This window comes from Urtica dioica, chromosome 2, assembly GCF_054948205.1.
Source record: "Urtica dioica subsp. dioica isolate 48M chromosome 2, U.dioica_male_clone48M_v1_H2, whole genome shotgun sequence".
Taxonomy (NCBI): domain Eukaryota; kingdom Viridiplantae; phylum Streptophyta; class Magnoliopsida; order Rosales; family Urticaceae; genus Urtica; species Urtica dioica.
The window spans coordinates 52,355,180-52,378,299 of record NC_142757.1 but is presented as its reverse complement, the minus strand read 5'-3'; the positions used below and the strand labels follow the sequence as shown (position 1 = coordinate 52,378,299).

The window sequence follows — 23,120 nt, the reverse complement described above, 5'->3', positions numbered from 1 at the left end:
TTTTTGATAAAACCCTACAATAGCTCTCCAATATCTTAAAGTTGAGCGTAGTCAATTTATAATATAAATGCAAACATTATGAATTATATGAGAAAACAATTTTGGTGCCCCACAATCGTAATACAATATTTTTTATTATTTTTTTGCTCATATTTTTACGTCTGATCATCTAACGTACACTTTTCTTTCACATCATTTATAGCCATAAATGAATAACGTGTGTATTTAAGTGCCTATCAGGCTATCACCAAAGAACTACATGTTGCAATGTTGGAGCGTGAAGTCAATTTAAGTACTAATGGATTCAGTGCAAAAACAAAAAGAAAAAAAAAAAAAAGAATTACCATAGAATTTACGTAAGCAAACACATTTATTTTTTACTATAACGAAATTTTGATTGCTTGCTTATTCATTTTTTATACATAATTGATGACATAATGAAACAAACAATCCGCATATGCCAAGCTTTTTGCAGCCTCTCCCTCGTCGTCTTGAGGATTTTCAACCCCACGTCCTCTCGTCGAGGAATACTGAGCATTGGAAAAGAAAAAAAAAAAAAAAAACACTTATGTTGAAATGTCTTCCGTTATTTAACGGAAGTGGCAATTTCGCTAAGCAATTCTTTACCATCCGTAAGTTCACGAAAGTTGTATTTCCGTTCACTTTATTGGAATTTCGTGCTTCCAATAGCTTCCGATTATATTATTAAAAAAATTAAAATAATATCAACCTTTAGATGAAAATAATATCTAACGGTTCAAAATAATTTAATTGAAAAAAATGACTAACGGAAATTAGCGGATGGCAAGCTTTCCGATAGCTTTTTTCCATTTTCAAAATGTTAATGAAAGAGTTTCTTCCGATACCGTTAGCTACGGAAGCGGTACTTCCGCTAGGCTAAATTAATGCATCAGAGCCGAAACTTCCAATAACTTCCGGTTCTGATGATGGTGAGCCTCCGCACGACCACAATGCCATTTTCCTTTAAGGGTTCTTGCCAACATCTTCTCGACTAGCGTGTCTTCTTGCACATACAATATTCACAAGGATTCTCGCCCAAGTCACCTCGTCGGCCTCATTGGTTCCGTTGAGCCCATTGGTTGCTTGCAAATACCTTATCGGCCTCAAGACTTAGATAGGTTCATTTTAGTCCAGACAAACTATTTCAAACCCTCTCTCTCTCTCTCTCAATTTAAAAGACGAGACTTGGACCTTCCGTAGCAATCGGACTAATGGTTAAGTATTGGAGCACATGTTGGCGGAAAAACTTCCGCCACTTCTCTTAGCTCATGTTCCATATTGTCGTAATCATGTAAACAAATTTACAAAACTGACTTTTCAGCAAAAGAGAATATCAAGAACGTTCAAGACATCTCAAGTGTAAATGAATTTTTGACCCGACTTTATGTCGTCGTGTTCACTCTTGAATGTTGATTTAGAAAAAGGTTTATATAGGTGTATATCCATTTTTGCTATAGGGGATTTAAATTTAGCCAACCTTTTATTAATATTTAGTAAATAGCCACACCAACCAATTTACAAAATGTAAAAAGACAAAACCAGCCTCAGTTTTAATCCCGCCCAAATTGAACTGGATATTAATTAATAATGACAAATATTTATGTAGCGACTCGAAGTTTTAAGATTAATCTTGTAAATTAAGTTAATCAAAAGGACGAGAAAATTATGTAAATTAATTTTCTAAGAAGTATTTCCAGTATTTTTGGATTTGAAATATATTAAGGTAATGAGAAATCTCGGAATAAGATAAAGGATTTATCGAGTTCATTTCAAATAATAAATTATTTTCCGATGAAATATTCCAGAATTTAATTTACGAAAGTAAATTCTCAAGGACGAGAATTATTTCCGAGAAACCTTGAATATATTTGAAATAATCGAGAACGAGCGAGAAAATTCTCGGTTTGAATCATTTAATTAAATGTTCGTTTGGTTATGGTTCAAGTCACAAAATTTTGTGACAAGGATGTAATTGTCATGTTTTCTGGAGTTATGTGAAATAAAAGTTAAGCTCGGGGTCAGTTTTCTAGAGATGGAAACAAGGAGGGGTTTATTTGCAAAACTTTGGGAAAATTCCACACACTTCTATTCCTTTCTTTCTTTCTTCTTTTTCTCCCGATACTTTCTTCTTCTTCTCATTTCTTCTCCATTGCCGCGCGCGACATCACCCTGCAAAAGAAAAAAAAAAAAAAAAACTTCAACAACCAAATACTTCATCACTCTCGGCCGATCACCATCATCCACCTCTCCTTCTTCATCTCGTCTTCTTCATCTTCACGTAGCTTAATTCCTCGCGCGCCAACCGAGCCACCGTGCGCGTCCCAGCCGAGCAGAGCGCCACCGCCGCGAGCTCGCCGAGGCCGCCGCCCGAGAAAGAGACGCCGGGAAAGGGAGAGAGCACGCCGAGGAGTTCAAATTCACAGAGATTGGGTAATAAATCAAACCCGAGATGGAATTGGAGATCTAGGGTTGAATATCATTTTGGGGATTTTCTTATTCCGAGTTTAATTGATGGAATTAAGTTATTATGGACATTGATTGAGTTCGGGTTAGATTGTTTATCACTTGGAATCATGAGTTTGAGACTATTATCTTGAGAAATTCTTTGAATTTCGGATGAAAATGAGAAATTATGGTTTTTGTGAGTTTGATTTTTGGGGGTTTTGATATATGGCCGTGATTTGGATGTTCTTGAGTTGTTTATGTGTTTGAATTGTGGTTATGATGAATTGGGTTTGAATTTGGATGTTTGGTTTAGATTTATGAGTTTGGCCGTGTGTTGTATAGTTTGGCCGAGTGTTGTATAGTGGCCGTGTGTAATTATTGTCTTTGACCATGTGTTTTTATTTTATGAAAAGTTTGAGTATGGATAAGTGATGACTTGAGATAAGTTATTGAATCTGAATTTGGAAAAGAAAAGAATGATACTTGTTTCGTTAGAATTATTTTCAATTTTCATTATGGAAATGAAATTAGACTCGTTCAAGGAATGCGAGTTTTGGATTTTATTGTTAGAAATGTCTTTGGGTCCTACGATTATTAAATCGTACGTTTAAGTTTGAGTATTGTAAATTACTCATAGGATTCTTATTCAAGATCGGTTTGATTTACCGTGATAGGACTCAAGACTGAAAGTCGTTTAGAGGGTTCACGGAGTAAGTGAACGTCTGGAGTCTCGGTTTTAGTGAACGTTCAGGTTCACAGGACGAGCGAACGTCTCGTAGACGAGCAACTTAGACGCTTATTCTCGAGGTAGGTTATTATAACCCTTCTCTCCTGATTTTATGGTTTGGCCTCGAGTATATATATTATTTTCGAAATGAAAATGGTTGTGAACGTGCCACGAAACCTAAACCGTTCTTAGAAAATGTGGCGGAACTTCATCTCAGGATATCTGATCATGAAGTTGAGAATATTTTCGATACATATATCCCGTATTTGCGAAATAAATGTTTTGTATATCCTGATAGAGCCGGGAACGTATATATATGAAGCGGATAGTGCAGTCGTATATATATATATAAGGGTGTGGAGAGTGCACCATTCTGATCAGAGGACTGTCACGGGTTATGTTGACAGAGACTCAGGAAATAGTATACGTTTAAATGAGCGTAGATGCACATTTAAGTTCAATTTCATCTCTTGCATTTACATTTCTAGCATCAGCATCCCGTCATTTAAATTTCTGTCATTTATATTTCTGCAATTTATATTTCTGTAAGGTATACTTGTACGTGTATGGTGATTTACACGTGACAAGAGTAGTATTATTATAAAACTAAGTATTATTTTCAAAAATCTTTTTACTCAAACCATTACTATAGCACCTACTGGGCCTCAGGCTCATCCCTATTTCCTCAAATTTTTCTTATAATCAGGAAACGAGAAGAAGAGTTAGGACGACCTCGGAGTTTAACGTCGTCAAGTTTTTTTGAAGTTTCAGTTTCATTGTCTAGCAGGTCTGTATATAAGCTTTTGCTTATGAGTGTTAGTTTTATTTTTCGCATTATGTTTTATTTATCTTTGGATCTGTAAAGTGAATGACTAAGTATGCACTGTGGGATGTTTAGTTACTCGTTTAGTGTTTAATAAAGTATGTTTAATATCGCTTATCTTCTTTTAGTTCACGTCTCGTTTTCGGGGCGTGACAATTTAGTCAATAACAGCTCCCGCTATTCGAGGTAAGAAAATTAAATCCCCTTAAATGAGGTAAACATGCAACCTCTCTCTCTCTCACGAAAATGAGAATCAACACGATTCCTTGCCAAAGAGAGTTTCAATTCATAAAATCGTAACACGAATTGTTCACTCACTTGAGTTTGTAACATCGCATTTGACGAACAAAGCAGACGGGAAATCCAAACCAGAGTGGAACTTCGAATTCTCCTTCTCGACAAGGCTCGCTACTTCCTCGCCTTTCTCTTCCGCGAAATCAACCACCGTCACGAATATTCATTTGCCTGCCAGAGCCAAACACAGAGCTTTTCCTGCAAGCAATCACCGAATTTCACAATCACCAATCCTATCTGGATGAGAGAGAGAGAGAACCGTACCGATTCCAGAAGCACCGCCGGTGACGAAAGCTGACATTCCTGGTGTGCGCTTCATGATTTTCCGATTGCGAAGGAAAAATCTTTTGTGATTGTCTTTGAGTTTCGCGGTAAAACATGATACACCTAATCTTCCTCTGTTTGTTGAAAATAATCAAATTGCTAATTTAGAGATAACAGATGTAATGTTCATTGTAGAGATCTAATTGTCAGATTTATTGGTACAATTGTTTCCAAGTGTGTATTTCCATCAAGTTATTATATTATCAGTTTGGGATCTCTTGAATTTGAGACTTTTGCTTAAGAAATTGACATTCGATCTCATTTTGGAACCGGATTCAGGAATTGGGTTCTTCTCCTTTTTTATTTTTTTCTTTTAGTAAATACAAAGCATATTTACAGTATGTTCGTGTAAATACAAAGCATATTTACAGTATATTCACTGTAAATACAAAACATATTTACAGTATATTCACTGTAAATACAAAACATATTTACAGTATATTCGTGTAAATAAACTGAAAAAAATTCTGGAAATATTTTGGGCATTCTAAAATTATGAATATATGGAAGACAAAATAATATCAATAAATGAATAATATATTTACAGATTTTATCCATAATGAATTACCACGAAAATAGAAACTAATTACTTAAAGTCAACGCTGAAAACTTCCAAATACATAATAATAAATGGGCTGAGAACTTTCAAAATCTGCTGAAAAATTCAAATTTCAAATTTGAAAACTTCCCTATTCGGTTTCAATATTTTATTCGAAATTAAAAAAAATGCCTAATTAAAGTAGCGGCCGAATTAAATAAGGGCAAAAGTGTAAAACTAATTCAATTAATAAGCTGCTACGTAAGCAAGATGGCTATTTACGGGAAATTGACGAAAGGTTGGCTAAAACCAAATTGCTAGTGTTTAAGATGGTTACGCATCCAATTATTGTTAGAAAAATGCCATTAGCAAAAGCTACAAAAATAAAATGTCATGAATAGCCACAAAGAATATGTACCCACCTCGAGATTTAAGTAAAAATTAAATTATTTATAGTTGTAATATTTAAGAGTCGATCTCAGTATACGATTTAACGCTTCAATCTTAGGGTCTCATTCAACTCATTTCTAAAACGAGTTCATGTAAACAGTACCGGCTGAAACTAGATCGGTTCGGTTCAGTTTCGGCCATTTTTCATATCCGAATCCGAATTTTCGGTTTTCAAATATTTGGTCCAATAACCGGTACAGTTTAATCTAAAACCGAAATTCGGTTATCCAGTTTTTTTTTTTTAAAATCCAATATCCAGTTTTAATATCCGATTTTCAAATTTCGGTGATACAGTTCTTTAAAATCCGGATGTAGTTTTGAAAAAGCCGGTTATCCCATTCTTAAAATTCATAATAACTATGAAACTAGTTTTTAAATCCATACCTGGTTATAAATTATTCCAATGATCAAAATCAGAGTAAAAATGAATCAGATAATCCTAACGAGATTATTTATTTTATATTTTATTTTGTAATAAAAAATAATCGGTTAAATATCCGATATTCAATTTTTTCAAAATTTAAAATCAATATTCGGTGTAATTTTTTAAATTGAATTGATTATCCGAATCCGAATTTTGGTTATTATATGCGTTGGCACCAATTTTTAATTTTTGGATCGGTTCGGTCATGTACCGCAGTGTCATAATTCATTTGCCGCAACCAAGTCCCAAATCTCAAGTCCTACATCATAGTCATCGTGCTTGATATTTGTTGGTATCTTCTATTTGTATGGATAAAATTTAGGCTGGGAGACTTGGACAAGCCCTGCCGCTAGTGCAATAGACTTGAAGATAACAAGTATATGGTATATGGGCCTGACAACCCAGTCATGTGAAGCCCAACCTGTTATAAATTTTTTTAAAAAAATTAGGATTTTGTTTTTCTTAGAATTTATGAAAAATTTGAGTGTATAATTAAAAATTTATAAAATTGATTCTTATGTAGTTTTTTTTTTTTTTTTGGTGACTCGAACTTATGGTATCTTAGTTTTATGACTTTTATCAAGTCTCTTAATAGGCAAAACATATAAAACTCATGGGTTGATTTGATTCACAAAATGTAATGGGTTCGTTTGATAAATCTGGTCAATATAATATCAAATTGAGAAACAATTTAGTTAAAGGCTAAAGCTTTGCTGTTGTTAACTTGTTATGACTTATGAAGAACTTCATATATTAAAAAAAAAAAATGAAGAACTTAGGCTGTGTTTGGTTACAGACTTGAAAAGAATTTTTGACTTTTCAATAAGTGAAAATAGGAAATAAAACTGAAAAATGCGTTTGGTAAGGTGTTTTCGGAAAATTTTGAAGTTGTTTTGTAAAAAAGTAAAGAAAACTAAAAACAAATAAAAAGTGTTTTTGGAAAAAAATTTCTTCTCTTTTCTCCTCATTTTCCTCACCCGCGTGCAAGACTTGAAAAAATAAAAATAAAAATTCGACCATCTTCTTCAATCACCACCGAGCCTCACCATCGCCGCCAAATAATTTTCATTTTTTTTTCATTTTTTCAAAAAAAAAAAAAATTGAAAACTGTACCAAACAGTTTTTTCAATTTTTAAAAAACAAAAATGAAAACTGTACTAAACAGCTTTTTGAAAACAACTGCAAAATAATTTTTCAGTACAACTATACAAATTAGAAAATAGAAAACAAATTTTTGAGTTAACTATCAAACGGGCCCTTAATCTTTGACGCATAAAAGGAGTAAAATGACATGTCCCTTACACCATTAAATTCCCGCCAAAAACCCAGCGAATGAAACCCTTGTTTCCATTTCTTCGCGCCATTCCGAAAAACCCCAAACTCTCTCTCTCTCTCTAAATCGATTCGATCATTTTTTTTTCCTCGTCCATCTCTTCATATTATCAGAAATCCGGGTCATTTCGTGCGTCAATTGTTGGAAATCGGGAATCGATTTCACCGGAGACATGACGAGGGAAAAAATCGAAACCGTAAGAGACGAAATGGAAATCGATGGAACTGATCCGAGGGAATCGAACGCCATTCCCGAGGATTTCAACGCTAATTATCTCAGAGTATACTATGGTACCTGATTTCGTTTCTTGATTTCAGTCCCATAGAGCTTGATTTTTTTTTGTCAAAACGACTCTCTTTATAGTGAGCAAGTTTGTTAATTTCTCGCAGGAAAGCTATTTCCACATTCCGATATTTGTAAATGGCTATCTTATGGCAACGGTGAGCTTTATCTTCTTATTTAAAAAAAAAATATTATTTTTGGGTGTTTTAGGTGTGTTTTGATTCTGATGAATAAATGTGGGTGTGAAATTGGCTGTTGATGTTTAGATGGAAAACATCCCGGTTGTGATCAGTCATATCTCGGCAGAAGGGAATTCTCGTTCACTTTAGACAACGATATTTATATTCGGTTTCAGTCTTTCAACAATGTCTCTGAACTCGAGAGCTCCATCAAAGAAAAATGCCCTTTCAAAATAGACATCGGACCCGTTTACAGCGTCGATGTAAGCCTTTCCTATCTTTATTCACGAGGAGAAATGCACAAGTTTTAGTACAATAAATTTAGTTCTATTTGTTTAAAAGCTGTGACTTTTCAGGTTTTCGGTGATTGTCAGTTGGATGCGACTTAGAAAGTGTCAGGACTCTAGATATTAGAGAAATATAATAATTAGTAGATAAATCAAGGGTTAATATGAATGCTTAGAAGTTAAATCAGCGTATAAATAAGGGAAGTTAGTAGAGATATCATCAGTATAGAAAATTTATCGTCTTTGAGAGAGGTAAGAGATTTTTCGAAATCTCGGTGTGGAATGTGAATGGATCTCAGAGTCTCAGCGGGCGTGACTATTGCTATGTTTGTCAATTTGAGTTCTTGACAGAAAGTTTGGCTCTTTTTTTTTTGGACCAGGACACTTTAAGAGTCTAATATTCTGGTTACAAGTTTGATATAATTGTAGTCAGCTTCAAATTTTGCTACGAGTTCTAGTTCCTCAATGTCATATTGTTTGTACAAACAACCCTTTTAACTATTTTTTTCTCTCCATATTTTAACAGCCTTCAAAGAGACGTGCATATGCAGGTGACAATGTTTTCACTCCAGTTGAAAGGGAGCTAGTTTTTGATATCGTAAGCCGATCTAATCTCAAAGTTACAATAGCCATATTGGTTTCAATAACCTGTCTATTCATTTTTATCAGCCATTGTTCTTCTTTCTTCAGGATATTTCAGATTATGACGATGTCAGATATTGCTGCTCGGGGGCCGATGTTTGCCTTGAGTGCTGGCCGCTAATGACGATCGCCATCAAAGTTCTCGATACTGCTCTTAGAGGTTGGGTTTTTATCTTATTTGATTTTTTTTTAAATTATGTCAGAGTATTTGACGTTGGAAATAGTAGCTTCACACATTTCTAAATTCTTGGGTATAGATGACTTTGGCTTCGATCACATTCTTTGGGTGTACAGTGGGAGACGCGGTGTTCATTGTTGGGTTTGTGATAGTAAAGCTAGACGGTACGGCTATACTCTCTTCTCCTTCAGATTTTAACCATGTATTGAAATTGAAGGTCACAGTGTTTTCTGACGATATTCTTTGATAGGTTGACCAATGAGCAGAGAGCAGCCATTGCTGAATACTTCCGTGTCTACAAGGTTGGATTTCTTTTAGCATTCAAGTTTCGTTAAACAGCTTATTTTGGATTGAAGTCTTTGTGCAGCTCGCTGATCTTTTTTTTTTTCTCTTTCAGGGAAATGAGAACAGTAATATAAAGGTTGAATTAACTGGTCAGGCTCTCCATCCTTTTCTGACGTAAGCACTAAATCCTCTCATTCTATTTCTTGAAGAATGCACTCTTCAAGTCTTCTATAGCCAAAAGAAAGAAAGATATAAAACACATTTATTCTTGAATATACTAACCCTAGTTTATTCCGACAGGAGAGCGTATACGGATGTTCTTAAGGACTTCTTCGAGAAGACACTGCTTTCAAGTCAAAATTTATTTTCATCCGAGGAGAAATATGAGAAGATCTTGGATATGATTCCTGATGAATGTATGTATTAAGGGGTTTCCTTTTCTTTTCTTTTTTCATCCATCGCTCTTATTTTCCTTTAAAACTAGCTAACAAATGATTTTCCGAGTCATCTCTGCAGCTGTTACTTCGGAGCTTCGTGGGAAGTGGCAGCGCTCTGCCTCTTCAAAGAAAGCCATCAATAATGTACGATGGGGTCAGCTAAAACATGTTCTTCAATCGGGAAAGCAGAAGGTATTTTGGTATTTGATCGATTAAAAACATTTTTCTTTCTAAAAAAATAAGATCGATTATAAAGCATGCGACACAAATTATATTGGTTTCAAGAGACCCAGAACTCTCCCAACAGTTGTCTTCACCCAACATTATCGCTCTCCCTAATATGTTACTAACTGTTCCAAGTCAGTCCTTAAGTAACTACAAATTATTACGAACATGTCCACCCGTATGATCTTCATTGATGTGTCATTTATGTTCCCTGGGCTGTGAGAAATACCGTGTAAGTCAAACGAATCGAAATCCCTACACGGTATCGATCACCTTAACCAGGGAATGAAAGAATGTCAGTGGATCTTAGTACTGCTGTCTAAATGATCTACTTCCATGTCTATTCTGTTTCTGAACCATATAAAACATGTGAATTCACTTGTCAGTTTTGTGTTTCCTCTGAAAGAGGAAAAGTCATTGCACTTGTATCAGACCTTTTTGTTGCTATTTCAGGGGCAAGGGCTGCGTCGGTGTGTTGAAGAGATTGTTTTCACATATACATATCCGAGGCTTGATATGGAGGTCTGCTAAACACTTACATTTTGTTCCATCTCTCTTTCAATAGTTTTTAGATGAATCTATGATCATGAGTCTGATTTTTTTCGCCCTCTTACTATGTCTTTTTGTATTTTAGGTTTCAAAGCACATGAATCATTTGCTAAAAGCACCTTTCTGTGTACATCCCAAAACAGGTAAATGCTTTCTCATGAACTCTGAAGATGACCCATCATTTGCCGTATTACATATTAACACCCACTAACATATTTAAATACGAGTACCGTTGATTTCATGGAAAGTTCCAAAATAGTTTTAAGTGTCTTATATCTTCTCAATGATAATCTTTCGCACATTAATTGCTAGGCCGTGTTTGTGTTCCAATTGATCCAAATCAGTGCGAGGAGTTCGATCCTACTACAGTGCCAACTCTTTCCAGGGTAAAACCAATAATCCATTTTTCTAGCATACTTTCGCCTCATATTGCATTGTTCTTTTTTTATATCGATTGCGTTTTTCTTTATCCTGAAAATGCTTTTGTAAGAGTTTGTATCACTCTAATGAAGTGATGTAAGTTATAACTCTTCTAACTAGAGAAATTGCGTTTGATGAAATACTCGCAGCTCTTGGAAGAACTTAACGCTGGAGGGCTGAAATCAGAAGTTGATAGTGGTATGTTTATTTTGAATTCAACTGTTCTGTCTCTCTGACTCCGTTTGGAACCCGGAAAATGCGAGAGAACGTTAAAATAAGAGCGTAAAGGAAAATAGAAAGGAAAATCAAAATTATATGTTGTGTTTGGAAGTAATGGAAAATAAGGAGAAAGTGAGAAATAGAGTAGAAATTTGGTAAATTAAAGAGTAGAAATTTGGAAACTATCACAGAGACAATTTCGGTTACAACAAATGCTGCTAGATGATCCGAAATACTTTTTGTTTTTTTATCTTAAAAATGGCAGATTGGGATAGAACTTCACTTGGAAAATCAATCAGGTTCTTCAGAACATCGTTCTTGCAGCCTCTGCTAAAACACTGCAAGGTATAACATCTTTCCCTCTTTTTTTTTCTCATCTCTTAATAACAGTAAGCGTGTCGGTAACAAAACTACAGTAAAATAAAAATGGTGATAACAACGTGTGATTTTTGTTACATGTGACAGGATGAGATCGAAACCTCGTACAACGCAAAACTCAAGCAGTCTAAGAACTCGATCAATTGGTGAAACTAGCGACCTCAGACATTTTTACGCCGTCGAAGCAAATCTGCTCCGAATGCAATGTAATATTCTCAATAATCATTCACATCTGGTACAATGACTCCACATGAGTAGGGTAGTTATAGCTCTAGTCTCAGTGGTCCTTCTATCTTGATGACTCATTTGTAATTTTGTGTGGTCTGGTTTTTCTTCGTCTCATTAAACGCCTTTTGTTTATACTATCTAGTATTGGTTAGAACTTAGTACTAATACAGACACTCCACGGAAGCTCTTTTTATTTTATTTATTAATGCTGTCTGTCTTTGGTTGACAAACGTAGACACATCAGTTTCCTCACTCAAGCAACTACTGTTTTGTCGTACAGACAAGATAAACACCACAACACCTCTTGTTTTTTTTTTTTTTTTTTTTTTGGAGGAGAATTAACAATTCGCATGGCGATTCCGGTTCCCATTATTTTATAATTACTTCTAGGCTTGCTGAATCTAAGATACTATAAATAAATCAGAAAGCATATTATAAAAAACTCAAAAAGAGCATGGAGGAACATATAATTTTATCCGGTAAAATCTAGTTTTAACTTTTAACTCCCAACTATAGCCCCCAAAAAAAAAAAAAAAAAAAAAAAGCTTCTTTCTCAGCAATGCCTTAACAAAGGCACAAAAACAGCTTTAAAAAAGGAAAAAAACACCAACACCAAAAAACAAAAACCCCTATAACTCTATACACGTTGAAACAAAATGATCTTAAAAAAAAAAAGACTCAATTGGCGAGAACTTCCCAAATCAATTCGGGATCGAAAGACGGTATCCTCGCAAGCGAACACTCGTCAGAGGAGAAGCTCCACGGGAACCCATCATCGGAAACCTCCATCGCCGCCGTCGTCGCCGCCGCCGCCGCGGCTTCGTCGACAAACGAGCTCGACGAAGATGTCGAAGCCGAAGCCGAATTCGTCTCCGGCGGCGATTTCTCGAGGACAGCCTTGCCGGCACTCTTCTTCTTCTTCATCGCCTTCTTGTTCTTGCTGCTGAGCTTGTGGCAAATCGCCTGAATCTTGGCGTCCACGGCGGCGTTGAGCGCGTTGAGCCGCGTCCAATCGGGGAACCCGATCAGAGCCGGGTCCCGCAAGTTGGGAAAATTCAGCCGCGCGTACTCCCCACGCAGCTTGTACGCGGCCCTATCGTAAGCGTACGCTGCGGCCTCGGCGGAGTCGTAGGTCCCGAGCCAAACCCTCATTCTGTTCTGAGGCAGCCTTATCTCTGCGACCCATTTCCCCCACTGCCTCTGCCTCACCCCTCTGTACAGCTTCTTCCCCATCTTCGCCGCCGTCGCCGTCGCCGGAGAGGTTCTTCCGGCGCCGAATTGCCGGAGGAGCTCTCTTTGACGGTCGTACACCGACGAGCCCACCGCCGGCTCCGGCGAGGACGACGACGAAGACGAAGACGAGCAGTGGGAGAAGATCGAGTCGAGGGTGTTCGTGTTCCCTCCGTACAGAATCAGGTTCGAGAGTGAAGATCTTATCTCGGCTCCGATATTGGGATCTTGAAATCCTTCCATTTTTGTTTGTGTTTGAGAAGAAAAGAAAGACAGAGAGAGAGAGGGAGAGAGAGTTTGATTATGATTGTTTTTCTTGAGCTTTGAGTTTGTTTGCTTTGTTTATTATGCTGTTGGTTTTTTGCCTTATTTATAGCAGTGGTGCCACAAAAAAGGTGTAATTTGTCTGACATATGGGTTCAATAATGGCTCGATTTCAAGGGTACAATCGTAATTTTGTTTTTGACTTCCGTGGCACAGAAAGTTGTGAACTTGATTTCAGGGGTGGGATTGTAATTTTGAGTTGAGAAAACGGGGAAAGAAGGGTAAAAGTGGGAATGCGGAGAGTAGTGAAGGTTTGAATATTTTGTTTTCTTTTTCTCTTCTCTTCTGTGTTCTTATTTTAATATTTATTACTATATCCGTGTGGTCCAATACTGAATACTCTCTCTTGGCGATAGAGCTCAAAAAGCTACTTTTTCTATTTATTGAAGACAGTCAGCTTTGTGTATTTAATGTCCACACCATTTAACTTCTAATGGGCCACGTGTCCCCTTTGCTTTACAGATATGCTTATCGTGGTCTTTCATCATATCATCTCGTTTCCAACTGAATATCAATTTCTCAACTTCTAAATTATTCAATATAGTCGTTTATTTATAAAAATTGACCGGAGAAACATGTACTTCTTCTTCTTCTTCTTCATGTTTTTAAGTAAATAAAAGGTAAGGCTATTCTCAGCCAAGACGGAGGATCAAATTACTTGTTGAAACACCAGGGACTATATGAGCCGCTTTTATTATATATTTCATAAATTAAATTGTATATACATGTAGTTTTGTTATGTAGTTTTGAGTATTTTCTAGGAGAGTTACGCATATAACTTACATAGACCTCCTTATATTAAAAATTATAATCTAATTATCTAATAATTAAAACAATTGTCTAAAAGAAAATAGAGATTTATAACGGACTAAACATGTTCAAACTTAAGAATTTTATTTTGTCATGTGTTTCTGATTTTTTTGATTTCTAACCATTCTGCTTACGTGGTACATGATTTATACAATTTTTACCCTTATTAATTAGTTAATATAACTTATTTTTGAAATTAAAAAATTTAATTTATTATTCAAAATCCATAATTATTAAGATTTCAGTTATCTCTATCTCTCGTCACATTTTTTAGCCATGAAAAGAGGTCAAGAACATTAAAATCGTAGTTAATAGTCGTTAATAACTGTGAATAAATTTATGTTTTAACTAATAGTTGGTAATAACTGTTAATAGGTTTTCGGTTTCTAGTTCCAGAAACCTATTAACAGTTATTATTGACTATCAATTGCGATGTTATTGTTTTCTTACCTTCGTCATGGCTAAAAATGCAATAGAGAGAGAGAGAGAGCATTTATGTACAGATAAATTATTTTTATTTAATTTATTTTTAGCTAAAAATAAGGACAATTCTGTTTTATTATATCAGGGATTGGCTAATTATCAAATATTATTAAAACATTGACTATTTTACGATTCTAAATTTTAAAAAGACTAGTAACTTATCGCGCCCAAGAAAATAATGTTCAAACAAAAGAATATTCACCCATAAACTCCTCAAATGCCGCGGGAAACTAAGCATGACAATTCAAACTAATAAATAAAAAAGTTCTTAACAAAACAAGTTGTTTTAATACTGATAACTATTAGACAATACTATTGCTAAATATGTTGCAACCTTTGAGAGGTGTACTCAACAACTTTGTTGTAATTTTTTATTAGTGAAATTTGTTGTAACTAGCCAAGTTTGTCATTCTTGTTGGGTGAATAACATAAGTTTCATTTTATTAAGCAAATAGCCAATATTTTCGGCTCAGACCATAATGCCCTCACTTCCTTCGCGAATAGGTTAATTTAATTAATGTACTGTAGTGAGTTAGGTTAATTAATTAACTTATTGGTTGAATATTGGTTTAGGTTCTGATTTTTTTGTGAGTAAAGTTAATTTACTAAATGATTGAATTAGGAATTAGGTTAATTAATTGAACGTTTTGAATATCAATTGACTTAAGTTCTAATTTTTGTAAATTTTTTGTGAATTTAAAATCCTTCACGAATCAGTTAATTAATTAACCTAATTCACTCCAGTACGTTAATTAAATTAACTTATTCGCGAATTTATAGTGAATCAACAAAATCATCGAGTCCCTCGCCGGAATCCTCTCTTCCTCGCCGGAAACTCGACTCTGACCTCGCGGCCGTAGAGGACTACGATTTTCCTCTCCTTGATCGTCACCGTCGCTCCGGCGCCGGACTTCGCTTCGTTGGAGACGGAGGCGACGATTCCAGCGATCTCGTTGGAGAGAGGGATTGCTCCGGAGCTGTGCTTCACCCTGGAGGACTGCGATATTCCTCTCCTCGATCGTCGCCGTCGCTCCGGCGCCTGACTTCGCATCGTCGGAGACGGAGGCGGCGATTCCGACGATCCAGAGCTGTGCTTCACCCTGGTTTTCCGGCTCCGGGAGCGAGCGCAGAGGAGAAATACTAGGGCTAGGGCTCCGATGAGGGAGAGAGAGAGGATCGCGATTACCACGTAGAGACCCGAGGTTCACCGGGAGAGAAAGAACGAAGGTGAAGAACAGAGTTTTTTTTTAGCGAATTGAACAAGTTTTAGTTATGGGTAGTTTGGGAAGTGTTTAAATGTAGTTCTATTTACTTAATAAATTGAAACTTGGGCTAGTCCCTTAATTTTGGTGGGTCAATTAGGCTATTGAGCAAAATAGCACTTTTTATTAAGGGAAAGTTTAATGAACTTGATAATAAATTAATAGTCGTTAGGCGATATATCATGATTAAAGTTGTATATAGGCTATGCATTGAGGATTTTGATAATTACTTTTATAAGAGTTTAAAAACCGTAGTTTCTTATGTGTAACCAATGTGGGACTTTCGCAAAATTTACTTTTGCATTGTTATGTAATTTTTTTAATAAAAACAAATAAAATAATGCACTGTATTTTTAATATGTATGTAGTACGTACCGCTGAATCCTCTTTTTTTTTTTTTCTTGTATTCTTTATTTTTTTTTACTTATTTATTTTAATTATAGTATTATCAATATTTTCTTGTATATATTTTATAATTCATATAAATTTATATATGAGAATACAATATATATGTATAAATTTATTACAATTAAATTATATACGTAGAAGAATAAATCTAGCTTTTGAATATATATATATATATATATATATATATATATATATATTCCTATTTATGTGTATATATATATTATAAATTATATCATTACTTAATTATATGTAAATAATATATAAATAATATTTGAGTTTGTATAAAAAATCGGTAGCATTTGAATATTATTTTATGGTTTATAGTGTATTTCGAGTTTATGGAAGTTGGAATATAACGGCTCAAAGTGTCAAATTTACTGACGTAAACTAATTGTTATTGTGGTTTTACGCTTTGTTGACATATACTATATAGCAATTTAACGACTTAACATAAATGCACAACATGTGGAGTTTAGACAATAGCTATATAAGAGCAAGCCTAGTGCTTTTACTCTTGAAATGAATCATAGCTGAAATGATGCGACTATAGAGTATTGTCTAAATCTGATTGAACAATAATACATAAATGTATTCATTAGAATTTTGTTGCAGACAAACTTCATGCACCCTCGTTGTTGAAGAGCATATGTATTAACAAAAGATGGTATGAAGTATGTGTTAGAATTTTCAATAATAAAGAGGATTTATTATTATTTGAACTCTGATTTGTGGCACATATTCAAATAATCGAACAAGGTTCACTTAACGAGTATTATGATTCCTCGTTACGAGGTGTATTAGAATAATTATTTATTTGTCAAAATAAAAATAAGTTAAATGAGAAATCGATGCTCAAAATGCGTTGAAAAATACCCAAAATGTTGGGAAGGAAAATAGTGTGTAAGAGATAGTAATGCGCTATGTGAATTTTGTAATATTAATAGAAGAGAAATTTTCATAAGTCTTTTGACTCCCAAAGGTGATCCAATTTTGTAGAGTCATGGGGCGCAAGCAAGCTCAAGTCCACTGTACGCATCAACGCCATCTGCCCGGTCAATCGGAATGGGTTGGGTCAACCTGTAATCCCCTTAATTTTATCTTTTATTTTTAAATAAAATAAAATAAAATCTTATATGAATTAGTGTTTAAAGGTGACCACGGTTTTATTTTGCAACTGAGCTAGAAGGTGAATGTTTTGTAACATCCGTGCATTAACTATATATGCACTAATATTAGACGTTGTAAGCTTTGAAACGAATTGAGCATTAACATGCGCCTAATTGCATGGCTAAAGGTTGAAACCGATTTCTCAGCAACAAAGTTTCCTCTCCCTCCAAAAATTGTTTCTTGCTTTCTTTTGTAGACCATGGTAGTTCATGCTCGTGTTTTGTTCTTGAACCGTTAGTGTAAAGTTAACTGGTTGCCCATTTTAGATTAAGAATACAAAATAATACTTTTCTTTTTTAATTTTTCTGTAAAATAATATTTATTTATATCTTTTCTTTTTTTGTGATAAATATTTCAATCTTACAATATGCACTAGTACAAAACTTAATCACATTGGACTAGAGTTAAAACGGATCGGTTCGATTCGGTTTTGGCTATTTTTCATATCCGAATTTTTGGTTTTAAAAATTTTGGTTCAATAATCGGTCTAGTTTAGTCCAAAATCGAAATTCGGTTATCCAGTTTCTTAAATCCAATATCTAGTTTTAATATCCGATTTTCAAAATTCGGCTATCCAGTTCTTATAATCCGTAATAACTTTGAAACTAGTTTTTAGATCTATACCCGGTTATAAAAGTATTACAATTATCAAAATCCAAGTAAAAATAATCGGAAAAATAACCTATATCCGTTTTTTTCAAAATTTAAAACCGATATCCGGTCCAATTTTTTAGACATATCCTCTTGGCTTCCTGATTAGTGAGACTTTTAGTCATGTGATTAAACAAACCACGGTGCGTGTTTTACTCACTCTGGCTGTGTCTCAGAACTGGTCTCTTCGCCAGCTGGACATAGACAACGCATTTCTTAATGGTGACCTTCATGATGAGGTTTACATGCGTCAGCCACCTGGGTTTGTTGATCCCCAATGCCCTGGCTATGTGAGTCGACTCCAGAAGTCCTTATACGGTCTCAAACAGGCTCCTAGAGCGTGGTATGAGAAGCTTCAGATTGCTCTTCTTCATCTGGGGTTCTCCGTGTCCAAGGCTGATCATTCTCTTTTTATCAAGCACTCCGGTGACTCATCTCTTTTTCTGTTGGTCTATGTGGATGATATCATCATCACTGGCTTAAATTCGTCTGATGTTGAGCTCCTGATCTCTAATCTCAGATCGTTATTCGCACTCAAAGATCTTGGCAAGCTAAGTTACTTTCTTGGAATTCAAGTCTCTGAAACCTCCACTGGCTTGGTTCTGTCTCAAACCAAGTACATTCAGGATCTGTTATGTCGGGCTAAGCTGCAGTTTGCAAAATCGATGTCTTCTCCGATGACCAGTGGTACACGCTTATCTACTTTTGGAAGTGATCTTGTTGCTGATCCTACCTTGTATTGTAGTATCGTTGGTGCCTTGCAATATGCCACGATTACAAGGCCTGAGATATCCTTTGCAGTTAATAAAGTGTGTCAGTTTATGCATAAGCCACTGGAGTCTCATTGGAAGGCTGCTAAGCGCATTCTTCGCTATCTTGCTGGAATTGCGGAGATGGGACTGTGTGTTCCGAAATCCCCTCACATGAATGTTACTGGGTTTGCTGATGCTGATTGGGGGTCTGATCCAGATGACCGTCGTTCAACCAGTGGGTTTTGTGTGTTCGTTGGCTCGAGTCTGGTTACTTGGTCGTCTAAGAAGCAGCATACTATCTCGCGGAGCTCGACTGAGGCTGAGTTTCGGAGCATTGCCTCTGTCGTGGCTGAAATCATCTGGATTACGGCTCTTCTTCGTGAGCTCGGAGTTCGTCAATCCAGACCACCAGACGTGTGGTGTGATAATAAATCCGCTGTGCTACTCTCCGCTAATCATGTTCTTCACGCCCGCACTAAGCACGTGGAAATGAATTTGTATTTTGTCCGTGAGAAGGTTGCTCAGGGTCTTCTTCGGGTCAAGCATGTACCCGGTCATGGCCAGATCGTTGACGTGCTAACCAAGGCTCTCGCGAGTTCTGCTTTTCCTCGGCTTCGTTCCAAACTGATGGTTCAACGTCTACAGTCGTGCACATCAGTTTGAGGGGGGCTATTAGAGTGTACGTCCTGCGTGGCGTAATTGTTTCATTCTACTGATATTAAAGTGTATGTCCTACGTGGCAGTTTGAGTCTTCTCTATTGGTTAGTCTTGTGATATAAAAGATTGAGTCTCTGTACTAGCCAAACAGATTTTGAAATACACAAAATTCATTCTCTCCCGCTTTTTCCTTTAGATCTTGTTCTTGAGTTCTTTTACAAACAACATGCATGTATGCATGCATATACAATATTAAACTCCATGATTATAATATATCTATCCCAAAAGTGTAAGTGAGTAAAACCTAATGGTTTGATATAGTAAAAAAAAAAAAAAAAAAACCTAATGGTTTGATTATATGCGAATGCGACTAATATCTTAAAGAGATTTCTACAGAGATAAATCAAATCAACAACCAGCTGTAGAAAAAGAGTCCCACTTTGACGAGGCCTTTGGATTTTTTTTTTTTTTTTTTTTTTTTTTGTTTCTTACCAAAATCAAAAAGGTAAAATTTAAATTCAGAAAGGTGCACATCGCATCAAAGGTAGGCGTGGGACCCATATTAGCATGGTGCTTTAAAAGACGTCGATATTTTTGCATTGAATAGGCGATTTCATGATAATATCTTCTTCTACATAGAGGAGACATGGCTCGTGAAATGACAGCCTCAATATCTAAATATGACCCTAGGGTTTTTTTTTTTTTTTTTTTAACTTTAATTGTATTAATTTGTTTTTGCATGTGAACATACCTAACTATATCATGGCAAAGTCAACCCATACTTAAAATGAATTGTGACCTCATATCTTTCCATGCTGTGTTCATCTTCATCATGTATACTTTTTACGTTCTCTCTCAATCTCTTACATTCTCTCTCTATCTTTTTCCCTTTACGAATTTGCCCTACGCTTCTTATCTTCTTTTTAAGAAATTAATGACGGAAAAATATTTAGAAAGTTTTATGTCGTTTTTGGCATTTTGAAGTAATAATAAAGAGCCGAAATTTCGCTAATACAAATATCCATTTTCAGTTGGAGATTAATCCAACGGTTTACATACTTGAAAAAATTAGAAGGAATAGTATTAAAAGGAATTCCTTCCGAATTTTATTGGGCATTTCGTACTCTTATACGAAATCGGAACTTTCATTTCCAATCACCACAGGATTGAAAGTTTCGTGGAAATGCACAGTGACAATAGGATCCAAATTTCCCGTTTAGCTCTGGTTATGGTGCTTAGATTTAGGCATAATAGTGAATTTGTGATTCAATTGGAATAAGAAGGCTTCGTTCCAAAAGCCATGATAAACTGAATTTTATGCATAAGAGATATATTTAACTATCAATAACTAATCTCAAGTGCAATATTAAAATCTTTTATATATGGAGAAAACAAAACAATACTCAGTTTTGGCATGCCATAGCAACTTTTGATTTAAAAAAAAAAAAAAAGATATGACGTGTCCATATTTTTAATATGATAGGTTTGTATGTGATTTTCATTTTTTTTTCATAATAATGTCTCCTAAATTTTACAGTACATTGATAGAATGTGGCTTATAAGCCTATCCATTAAACAAAAAATGAGAAGTTGTACAAAATAGTCATTTGAAACTTATTGATTAGTAAAATAGCCAAAGTTTAAACTTTTCAGTATAAAGTAGTCAAATTTACATTTTTTAAATTTTTTTGACAATCAGGTTTAAAATTTTTGACGATTATTATAAGTAATTTATCACTTTCAAAAAAATTAATCTTGGGGTCAAATTTTTTTTTTTTAAAACCAAATTGCTGCACATTTTGGCTATTTCACTAAATTAAGACAAACCTTGATTATTTTGCAAATTCATAACTTTAAATTGACTATTTAGCTACATCACCCTAAAAAAATAAGACAACCATGTCCGAATCTCTTATGCCTTATTTAAACTACATAGTTTTCGCGACTCAACAATTAGCAAAGACACTTATATAACTAATTTTCAGATTATCAGTCCATTCATTTAATATTTATTTTAAAAAAAAAAGTCCAAATAACGGACATAATCGAGGTTATAAAACAATGCTATATCATTGTTTATTCAACGAAAGGAAAATAGATGTATACTAATTTTTTGTTTTTAATAAGTTAGGAAATTTTGTCATTTATATGGACTGGTCTTTATAAATACCAAAAAGTAAGGACTAAACTAAATTAGCATAAACAACAAGAATTGGAAATTGTTATTAGACTACTATATTGCTAATAATATTAGGAAATTAAATTCTACAATTCCTTCTCAAGAGCTCTAAAATAGATGGATAGACGCACTTATCTTATTTGTAAGATTCTATTAGTGGTATGGCATTATTTATACACGGGGGAATGGTATTACTACCCTATCTAAAAACCATAAGGTTTTATTAAAAAAATTCTGACAATTTTAGTGTCAAGTTTTTTCATTGTTCATTATTAGACGTCAAACATCAAGTTTGATATTTTTATTGTCGCGGTTTAATTTTCTTTTTTCAATTTAAAGTGTTTCAAATCGAGTTTATGTGATTATGCAAACAAGAGAACATACATCGAACATGTAAAAATACCCACAATGCCAGAGCGCGGGACAAGACAAATGGTATTTTCATGAATCTTGGGTTTGAGCCTATTCTGTTGAGCCAAGTTGTTGGTTTCCAATGTTGTTTTCGTTGTTGGACCGTCGTTTTTGGACATCGAATGTCATTTCTCTCGTAAGAAAAACGACGACATAACAACAACACTCTTCTATCCATCAAATATAGTTTTACTAACTTCGTAGCAACGAAGTTAGCAGAGATGGGATTCTCATAAACATAAACGGTTTGAGCACACTAAAGCCGGTGAGTGATTAGAAACACGATGTCAATTGGTCGAACATTTAGTATTAATAAAGTGATTAGAAGAGATATTTTAAGAGTATAGAAATATCTAACAAATTTAGGTGGCTAGATTCAGAACTTTGAAATAATTTTAACTATATGTAGGTGAGACTCTTTGGAGTGGATATGCATCTTTGGAGTTTTCCATTAGAATTTTAGACGAAGGCCATTGACGTCAATTCAAGTGTGAAAGATTTACAGATTTCAATTCCGTGAGCGTTTGATACACGCGGCTAAAAAATCAAAATTTATGGACTCAAACAGTCCAATGTAATTTGGGAGCAAAAGTAGGGGTATTGTGAGGAAAAGAGACACCTAAAAAGTTATATTTTGTCTTCATTCGGACTTGGTCTCAGGAAAAGCAATCAGGTAGACGCCGACTCTCTGTGGTCCCATCGCCAGCCATCGCCACGTCACACGTTCCAGACTCGTTCGCCTCATATGGATCGCTTGTCCACGTGTCGCTTTCTTATTGCGTCGACGGGAAATTGGAAACTTTTCGGAAGATATATATATTGTTTCCAAAATCTCGCGAAGCCGCTTTTCTTCTCGCGATATTTTCTACGCACCTAAAGTTAACTTTGGAGATACGAGATGTAAATTTATAAATTTCATTAATTAAATTAAGTGAATGGATTTGAAAACGAGTTTGTCAGCCTCACTAGTTTTTTTTTCCCTTTGTTAAATTAAAATTAAATGGTTTTATTAGTCTAGGTATAAGTCAATTTAAGTATGTCTCATACATTCGAACTTTATACATTCATTAACACATTGATTTCACTCAAAGTACTTTT

The 23,120-nt window shown here is 35.0% G+C and overlaps 2 protein-coding genes and 1 long non-coding RNA gene across 3 annotated transcripts; 2 read left to right on the top strand and 1 right to left on the bottom strand.

Moving 5' to 3' along the window:
• The first annotated feature begins 2,114 nt into the window (after nucleotides 1–2,114).
• LOC149405536 (uncharacterized) lies at nucleotides 2,115–4,135 on the top strand. The gene is made up of 3 exons (XR_016294467.1): nucleotides 2,115–2,451; nucleotides 3,141–3,273; nucleotides 3,900–4,135. It is a non-coding gene; the product is annotated as an uncharacterized LOC149405536 (long non-coding RNA).
• A 3,241-nt stretch (nucleotides 4,136–7,376) lies between these two features.
• POLA3 (DNA primase POLA3) lies at nucleotides 7,377–11,856 on the top strand. Its single transcript, XM_089607277.1, has 16 exons — nucleotides 7,377–7,669; nucleotides 7,769–7,819; nucleotides 7,928–8,103; nucleotides 8,654–8,725; nucleotides 8,818–8,929; nucleotides 9,027–9,111; nucleotides 9,198–9,249; nucleotides 9,345–9,406; nucleotides 9,533–9,648; nucleotides 9,749–9,861; nucleotides 10,348–10,416; nucleotides 10,529–10,586; nucleotides 10,756–10,829; nucleotides 11,013–11,061; nucleotides 11,348–11,427; nucleotides 11,548–11,856. The coding sequence occupies exons 1-16, from the start codon at nucleotides 7,552–7,554 to the stop codon at nucleotides 11,608–11,610; spliced, it is 1,350 nt and encodes a 449-aa protein (XP_089463403.1). The 5' UTR covers nucleotides 7,377–7,551; the 3' UTR covers nucleotides 11,611–11,856.
• A 136-nt stretch (nucleotides 11,857–11,992) lies between these two features.
• On the bottom strand, nucleotides 11,993–13,273 carry LOC149405534 (Integrase-type DNA-binding superfamily protein). Its single transcript, XM_089607278.1, has one exon. It carries the CDS (start codon nucleotides 13,159–13,161, stop codon nucleotides 12,367–12,369), a length of 795 nt encoding a protein of 264 aa, XP_089463404.1. The 5' UTR covers nucleotides 13,162–13,273; the 3' UTR covers nucleotides 11,993–12,366.
• Between the last annotated feature and the right edge of the window lie 9,847 nt (nucleotides 13,274–23,120).

What these genes read in the sequence shown, in the direction of transcription:
- LOC149405534 (XM_089607278.1), bottom strand. Translation starts at nt 13,161, where the DNA reads ATGGAAGGATTTCAAGATCCCAATATCGGAGCCGAGATAAGATCTTCA.
- POLA3 (XM_089607277.1), top strand. Translation starts at nt 7,552, where the DNA reads ATGACGAGGGAAAAAATCGAAACCGTAAGAGACGAAATGGAAATCGAT. An exon ending in CTGTGTACATCCCAAAACAG is followed by an intron (nt 10,587 to 10,755) that starts GTAAATGCTTTC and finishes ATTAATTGCTAG; the next exon opens with GCCGTGTTTGTGTTCCAATT. An exon ending in GAAATCAGAAGTTGATAGTG is followed by an intron (nt 11,062 to 11,347) that starts GTATGTTTATTT and finishes TAAAAATGGCAG; the next exon opens with ATTGGGATAGAACTTCACTT.